At 37.0% G+C, this 9,202-nt stretch overlaps 1 protein-coding gene across 8 annotated transcripts in view; it reads left to right on the forward strand.

The window, feature by feature from the left end:
• Positions 1 to 9,202, forward strand: part of ACSL4 (acyl-CoA synthetase long chain family member 4) — a 77,827-nt gene extending 68,625 nt beyond the window's left edge. For all 8 annotated transcript variants that reach the window (XM_084790134.1, XM_084790139.1, XM_084790141.1 and 5 more), the window contains one exon: positions 6,330 to 9,202. In XM_084790134.1, the coding sequence (XP_084646260.1) occupies positions 6,330 to 6,487 (158 nt within the window). In that variant the 3' untranslated portion in view covers positions 6,488 to 9,202. The remainder of the gene's footprint in view (positions 1 to 6,329) is intronic.

A 9,202-nucleotide genomic window follows, 5' to 3' on the forward strand; every position in this document is an offset into this window, starting at 1 on the left:
AAGACCTTTGGAAGTGCAGCCAGTGTTCTTCAGGGCCTTTTAACATTAAGTAACGTTAGAATTTTTCTTTGGTTTGGGTTGGTGTTTTTGTTTTTGTTTTTTGAGACAGGGTTTCTCTGTGTAGCCTTGACTGTGCTGGATTCCCTTTGTAGACCAGGCTGGCCTTGAACTCACAGTAATCCACCTGCCTCTGCCTCCCGAGTGCTGGGATTAAAGGTGTGTGCCACTACGCCCGGCTGTTTGGGTTGGTTTTTGTTTTTTGTTTTTGTTTTGGTTTTTTTTGTTTTTTGTTTTTTTGAGACAAGGTTTCTCTGTATAGCCCTGACCATCCTAAAACTGACTCTGTATACCAGGCTGGCCTCGAAATCACGGAGATCTGCTGGCCTCTGCCTCCAGAGTGCTGGTATTAAAGGTGTGCGCTGCAGCACCCAAAGCATTTTTGCATCTATCAAGAGGACAAAGTAATTTGTGTCCTTGAGTTCAGTTATGCATTTATAACAGTGCATCTCTGAAATAAAGCTAACTTGATCATGGTGAATGTTTTGATGTATCTTGAATTTTGTTGGCAAGTCTTGTTAATAATGTTTTTTCATTTGTGTTTATTGGATTAGTCTATAATTTTCTATTTTGTTGTATTCTTGATTTTTATATTAGGGTAATTGCTTCATAGCATTTTATAATGCTATGCTCCCTTTCTATTTTATGAACCAGTTTGAGAAGCATCAGCATTAGTTCTTGAAGATCTAGTAAAAGCCATCAATGAATCTATCTGGACCTGGACATTTTTACTTGGGAGAGTTTTAGTTACTGCTTCAATGTCACTGATTGAATTTTATAGATAGATAAGATAGATCTGCTTAAATTTTTTTATCTCATCTTGGATGAATTTTTCGAGGTTATATACACTCAGAACTCATTGATTTCTTTTAGATTTTCCGATTTAGTAAAGCATATGGATCTTTTTTTTCTGTATTGTTTAATCTTGGTGATTCTGTGAGTTCTCTGGAATCTCTCTTTGTTAATTTGTAGTCTTTTTTTTTTGTTGTGATCAGATAGATAGAATTTGGGGGATTATTTCAATCTCCCCATATTTTTAAAGACTTTCTTTGTGTCTTAATACATCTTGGCATTCCATGGACTTCTGAGGAAAAACAGTGTGTCTTCTGCAGTGCTTGGACAGAATGGTCTATAGCTATCTATGAAATCCATTTGATATATTATGTCACTTAATTTGTTTCTCTGATTATTTTTGTTAGAATGACCTGTCACTTGGTGAGAGTCAGGTCCTGAAGTCACTCACGACTGTAGTGCTTGGGTAAATCTCACTTTGCACCTACTAGAATTTTACGAAATCGGGTCCATGTATATTTCGGGCATGCATGCTTAGAATAACAATGTCCTCTTGTTGGGTTATTTGCTTAGTCAGTATAAAGTGACAGTATCTTTTTTTACTAGTTTGTGTTTGAAGTCTCCCCCCCCCCCCAAGGAGAATAGAGAATTGTTTATTCTGGAGGAAAACAAGAATGGTCATGGTCTTGGATCATAGATTTAGGTAGCCTCAGATATGTTCAAATGAGGTAACACTTTACTGAAGTTCTATAGTAACAGAGCAAAAAAAAAAAGTCATATTTTAAAACACTTGTCAAACATGTTAGTGAGGATATAGACAGGTTTATGGCCAAGTGGGGAATCTCTGCTAGAGGTCTGATGACATTCTTAGCCTTTGGCTTGGTGAAGGCTATGAGGCTCTTTATATATTCCAAAGAGTTTACCTAATACTTCTCAAGATGTCAAGAATTGGGCAATGAATAGTCATTAGAATAGTGACAGCTGCTAGTTCCTTAGTTTCTGCTGTTCCTTGTGTGTTTATTCATATTTTTAAAAGGGCTACCTAAAAACACTTGGCAAAGCTTCCTAGGATTCACTGAAAAGCTACCCATGTTCATCACCCCCCACCTTGGACCATTCCATTTCTCTAATGAAGCCTCTCTAATATGTTATGTAGATGCTCTTGGTTTGACTGCCAACATTGTGATAGCCAAAGAGAGCATGGTATTGTGGGGGAGATGTAGTGGGCAAAACCTCACTGAATCCTCTTTGGCAGTCTTATTCTCAATCTCTGTTGTGTCTCATGTGCTTGAGTTTAAAAAGCAAACCACTTAACAGGCTGGTGCTGGAGGGGCAACACAGGGTGAGAAAGGACTTGAGTATCAATGTATTGTTTTTTTGTGTCACCTTTCTTCCTTGTCTTCAGAGGCATGCAGTGCTCTGGGCTCCCTGCCCTAGGCTTTCCATTGAAGATGCATCTTGGCATCCTTTCTAGTTGACAGTTGTTTTAGCCTTTTCCTCATTTTATTTACTTCATTGCAGTTAATAAGTGTTTTCATTAAAAAAATATTACTTGAGACAATGTATCATTATATGTTCCTGACTAGCCTAGTGCTTACCAATTAAATCAGGATAGCCCGAAACTTGGAGTGATCCTCTTACCCCTGCCTCCCGAGAAAAGAAGTTATTTTAGGTTATTTGTTTTCCAGGAACAGGAGAGAGGAACCTTGTACTTCTTCTGTTCAGTTTAAAGCTATTGGCCTGTTTTTAATCTATTGTTTTATTTTAAAGATAAAGTAATATTTTCCTAATTATCAATTAGCTATAATCATGAAATATTGGACAATACAGAAATTTATAAAGAAGTAGTTACTCTGGTGATTGCCTTCTGATGTATCCACTTCACTTGCCAATATCACCATCAAATTCTAAATGAGTAGCTACCTAATTTCATTATCAGCTTTAAGTCTAAATTTTTTCAGTATATAAGTATTTAATCTGTTCTATTTTTTAGGCGAGTAGTACTTTTCCCCACTCAATGAAATGTAACATCTTTTCTACAAAATTATTTTCTTGTGTGGCAGTTTTGGTTTGTATGTATGTATGCATGCATGCATGTATGTTCAGGTGAGTGCATTTATGCATGTGGAGGACAGAGCTCATTCTTTGGAAACCATCTACCTTACACATGCCTTTAAACCCAGCACTCGGGAGGCAGAGGCAGGTGGATTGCTGTGAGTTTGAGGCCAGCCTGGTCTATAAAGTGAGTCCAGGACAGCCAAGACTACACAGAAAAACCCTGTCTTGAAAAACAGGGAGGGGAGAGAGAGAGAGAGCGAGAGAGAGAGGGAGGGAGGGAGGGAGGGAGGGAGGGAGGGAGGGGTCTCATAGTGAGACACCCACCTGGGACTCCCTTAGTGGGCTAGGTTGGGAACTCCCCAGACTCCCTGACTCTTCTTCCTCAACTCTGAAACTACAAGTACATACCAGCATGCCCAACTTTTCTAAAGATTAATTAATTTATTTATTTATTATGTATACAGTGCTCTGCCTGCATGTACTCCTGCAAGCCAGAAGAGGGCACCAGATCACATTACAGATGGTTGTGAGCCACCATGTGGTTGCTGGGAATTGAACTCAGGACCTCTGAAAGTGCAGCCAGTGCTCTTACCCACTGAGCCATCTCTCAGGTCCCAGCTTTTCAAGTAGATGTTAGGGATCTGACTCAGGCCTTCATGCCCACAAGGCAAGCAATTTAACAACCGAGCCATCTTCTCAGCCTGGGTGTTACTGTCTTCTTGGTGTGAACTCTTAGATGTGGAATTTCAGAGTCAAAAGGAATGGACATTTTTTAAGGTTTTGTCCTTCCTTGCCAAAGTGGCTTTTATTTCTGTCACAGACATTTCCTCAGTAGTGAAGCCAAATTCCTCTTTTATTTTAAAAGGCAACTTAGATTTCACTCCAGTTTTTAAAAGTTTATAGTAATACCTTTTCAACCTCAATATATTTTCCCCCAAGAACTTTCTGAACCCTGAGCCCTATAAAATGTAAAGTTTTAAGTTTATTTTTTATTAATCACATTATAAAACTACATACATATATAAATGTGTGTTGATGCCTTCTTCAAGATAATTTTATTGATAAATTATAAGTACATTTTATGTTACTGTCACCAGGCTCCCAGAACTTTCTTTGATACATATTCTGTGTGTGTGTGTGTGTGTGTATATATATATATGTACATATATATATATATATATATATATGTACATATATATATATATGTAATTTTTGAGACAGGGTTTCTCTGTGTAGCCTTGGCTGTCCTGGACTCACTTTGTAGACCAGGCTGGCCTGGAACTCACAGAGATCCACCTGCCTCTGCCTCCCGGAGTGCTGGGATTAAAGATGTGCACCACCACCGCCCAGCTCTGATTTGTCCTTTAATATAGTATTTCATAAACTGTTTCAACCAATAACTTTCCCACTCGAGGTGTCCTTCCATTTACCCTTAGTCATTCTCTTGAGATGCTAATAAAATAGATTACCTGAATACTTATCACTGTGTATTTAACTATATGAAGATAACTAAGGAAAGCCAAGCTGCATTGTAATCTCGAATAGACAAAGCAGAAGAAAAATCCCAGGACCCACTAGGTCCCCATAACTTCCCTGTTCTTAGAGTGAGATACATAATTAAAATATAAATGATTTGGATACTGGATGATAATCATGAGCCTGGAGCTCCAGATCTAGGGAACCCAGTTCCTTGTACTAGCGTTCATGGGTTGCATATATGTGCTGCGCGCGCGCGCGCACACACACACACACACACACACACACACACACACACACACACACACACCACCCCACATTTAAAAAGAGCAACAACAAAAACACTGATATGCTGCCACCTGCAGATGATACTGTGTAATTTTTAGGTTTATTCAGAGAAAGCAGACATGGAAAATTACTTGTTCTTCATTCCTCGTCTTTCTCAATTACTGGAGATTACTTGATTCTTGTATGAAACTGTGATTATCCTTTTCTCTTCTTACTATGAAATAATGATGGGGAGTTCTCAGAATGAAAATGTTATACTTTAAATGGTAATGTAGCTAATAACGATGAGATATTGGACAGCTGAAATTGTGCATCAATTCTGTCAGTGTTTCCAGAGTTAGACTGCAAAGTAGGGAAAGTAAAGGGAGACGAAAGTTTTTGGAAGCAAATCTGTACTTGAGATTTCCCTTGAGGTCCAGATGTGAGCCAGAGAGCAGATATTTCAGGTACCTTTCTGTAACTGAGTCACAATGTGAGACTGGAGTAGATATTGTTAACTCAAGCAAGCTTTATGGTATTTTGCTTCCTTTTTAGGCCTTACTTGGGGTAACATTATACTAAGTAGTATGAGAGATTATTTTTTATATACAGCATTATATTCTTTCAAAGGTGTTTCTAATGTCACCAAGGCTGCTAGATAGTGGCTTTGGAAATATGCACAGCATTATTTTACATCATTCCATGGAAAAATGAAGCTCACATGCAGAGTAACACATCTGCCCTTCAGAATTTTAAGAATGAGCTTATTGTAATAGGCTAATGTGATCCAGTACCCTATGCTTTTTAAAAAATTCTTTACACTTGCTGTGTAGCCTTGGCCTGGGCTAGCCTGGAACTCACAGAGATCCATCTGCTTCTGCCTCCTGAGTGCTGGGAATAGAGGTATGTGCCACCTGCGGCCACTTTTATGTTCTTAATTTCCTATACTTCTCCCAGCGTATATTGAGTTGTCTAACTCCTACACAGCGTGTTCATGTACTGTGTCTGGTCTTATACCATTTAAACACTATCATTATACCAAATAAATATCTTGGTTTACATTTGATGATATAAAACAACTTCTAAGGAATATTTTTTCTAGAAGTTTCATTTTTAATGGAATAGTTTAATGAGTTAGCATGTATTTATTGAGGGCTCTTGGTCTAGTCTATGGGTGACAGTCAGTAAAACAAAGGCCCTAATTTCATAATTACATAATTTGTTTGGAGGGAAATATAGACATTGAATGAAGTGTGGTCATAATATATGAATATATATATATATATATATATATATATATATATATATATATATATAAAGCAAAGACAAAACACCTAGTTTTCTTTTTTTGTTACGAGTAGTTAGAGGAAATCTGGCTGTTAGTAGACATTTGGGTGGAAAACATCCCAGGCAGAAGAACAGCAGTATAAAGGTTCTGAAGAGAAAGGTGTGGTGTGTGTCTGTGTGAGCAAAACTGCCTCTGCAGGCCCTGAGAAAGGTAGTCATGTTATTAATAACTGTTTGACATACCAGTAAATAAAGCTTGCCTTTTATTGCATCATCTAGTCAAGTCTGAAAACTCTGTTTTACTCTTCATTTCTCCCATTTTTTATACTCCCTCCTTGCCTTTCTCCTGCCCTTCTCTTCCTTTTCTTTCTTTCTTTCTTTTTTTTTTTCAGTGAAATTGGAGCGATTTGAAATTCCAATCAAGGTTCGCTTAAGCCCAGAGCCATGGACCCCTGAGACTGGTTTGGTAACAGATGCCTTCAAGCTGAAGAGGAAGGAGCTGAAGAACCATTATCTCAAGGACATTGAGCGAATGTATGGGGGCAAATAAAATGTGTGGGGGCAGCTCTCCTATTTACATTTGCCCAGGAGGTGGCCTGATGGTTTGTCAGTTCTAGAGTTTAAGCCTTTGTTGATCTCTCTGTTAGAATGTAAGGTGTATCTTCTAAAGATATATTAAAAAAAAAAACCAACCCAAAGTGGTTGAAATAGTTGAGTCTACTTTAACTTAGTTTCACAAAGGTCTAGTGAAGCTGATATTGAAAAGACATTTCCCCTTTAGCTGTGTTATTAATTTTAGAGCAGAAATTGTTTTTTAAAACTTAGCCTTAGATACACTTGTTTTTTTTAAATAAAGAAAAGATACTTCATGCTAAAGAAAATAAATTGGAGTTGGAGTAGATATAGTTGAGGAAATTTACAGCTTCCGGTGTCTATTGTCTTCCTAGTTCAGAAGTTTCCATAGTAATCATGACAGAATTATGTAGTAACACTACTCAAAGCCGAAGTGCCGCAGGGCTTTAAATTTCTCTTCCAACCACATATCTTGAAGGGGGGGAAATCAGTTGTAATGCAATATGGAATCAGTATCTTAGAAGGTATTTTAAGATCATAATTGTCATGTAGATTAGACATAGAGTCATTGCAATATTGTGAATAATTACAGTGCCTGAAGTTAAGAATAAAACAACATACATATACCAAAAAATATCTAGTAATATATTTGAGGGGAAGATGAACTGCTCCTTTGGGTGTTGGAGAACTAAAAATCAGCAACTGTAATTATTTAAATGTCTTAAGAGGAAAGTCTGCTTTGTAAAAAGTGACCTTTCTCTGTGTGATCTAGTGAAAGCCTGAGACCAGGAGGAACATGATGGAAAGTCAATCAAAATTCAACAAGATGCATTGTTTTTCTGTTAGAAAGCTCGTGGAATCATAAATACTCAGAATTAGGATCCTTGCATAGCACTGAACCTGGGAAAGAGATTTAGACTCTGAATTTATCTTTGATAACAGGGCTTGATTTTAAAATGTGCTTGTATTAAATTACATTTGTAACTTATGGTCTGTTTGCTGTTGCTGATTGATTCTTGATCAGTTGAATGCATTTCAGAAAGCCTTTCATTTTGCTTTAATTTCAGCAAAGCGGGTCATGATAAACGACTTCCTCAAAATCTTGTTCAAACCTACGGGTGATTAAATGTTTTGGATGAGCCTGGGGAAGTTAACGGGAAGAAAACACTGTTACCACTTTTCCTGTTTGTGAAGAGTTTAGAAACTGGAAATGCTAGATTTGGGAGAAGGGCAGAGTTACTTGATTAAGGACTGTCTGTGCAGTAACTTGGAGTGTGGGTTTCTTTTTAAATCTTCAGTTAAAGTGTGGGATTATATATTCTTGATAGATATTCACACTTGAACCATAGTTACTGTAAAAAGCAAAAATTCTTAATACTGTTATTCTTTGCACTTTTTCGTAATCATTTTATACACACATACACATGTGTACATATATATATGTATATATATATATGTTGCTTACATTGCGTTGTACAGATGTGGGCCACCACTGCAACAAAGTGAGTTCTTTGTGCTCTAAAATATTTATAAAGAAATTATTTAAATGTTCTGTATATGGTGGTAATAAGGAAAAAAATCATCTGGTATTATAAGCAACAGCGAAGTTTTTTTGTAAACATTTCTTTTCAGTGTTCTGCAAAATAAAATTTGAGGCAAGTTTCCCCTGAAGTTATATGTGATTTCTCATGCTTCCCAACTTGCCTTTGAAGCGTGAAAAGACATTTTCAAGTAGACTACTATTGAGCTTCTATTTACTCCTGGCCCAGTGTTTATCCTTTAAGGGTGGTTTTCTTAGGCTTTTCCAATATGTGCTTCCCATTTGGAATGGTGATTTTAAAATGTGAGTGCATGCATACTATCTTATTTCAGATACTTGCACCCCACCCACTCCCATCTCCCGAAAGCTGGAACACTGCCAACCTATCTGTTGACTAGGTCCTTAAGAATCACGTGATTAACACTTAAGGTTGGGTGCTGCTAATTCTTCATGAAAATCCAAACATGTTAAGGGACCAGGGAGATGCCACTGCCCCCTGACTTTTCATCTGAAATATACATGTTTATGTAAGCAGAAATATTTTCCATATTCATAGTGACTTTTTAAGTATTTGAGCCTAAAGATTTTGATCTCCATTTTTATACCTGTTTAAATTGTTCACAGTTATTACATGTCAGCCATCAAATAAAGCTGTGCTTAATATTGACTATAAGTGTGTGCATTTCTAAGTTGAACACTCATGATTTTTGCTTTAATTACATGAAAGGGTCTTGTTTCCTTGCTGTTTGTACTCATTCTTTTTTATGTAGACTGAAAGTATGATTGTATGGCCTTTAAAGAAATGAAATGCAGGTGAATGATTCATAGAGTTCCAAGTGAGGGAGAGTCCCATTTCTTTGTTCATAGAGACTTGTTAGTAATCTTTGCCTATATTTTCCTGGTAGCAGATGACAAATGTTTCTACAGTGACAAACTGAGAACAGGTTAAAGATTGTGTGGCGTTTGGGAACTGGAGAGATATATTTTAATTTTGAATGTAGTTACAAATTTTGTATTCATATTTGTACTTTCTGTTAAAATGCACGATTGTAGGGTTGTTACTTAGATTTTTGTGTTTACTCTTGAAAAGCTTTGTTCTGATTTTTAAGTTTGCACTTGAATCTTATGAAATAAATCCACCCATGTTATCAA

The sequence above is a fragment of the Acomys minous genome, assembly GCF_964271855.1.
Source record: "Acomys minous genome assembly, chromosome: 7".
Classification (NCBI taxonomy): Eukaryota; Metazoa; Chordata; class Mammalia; order Rodentia; family Muridae; genus Acomys; species Acomys minous.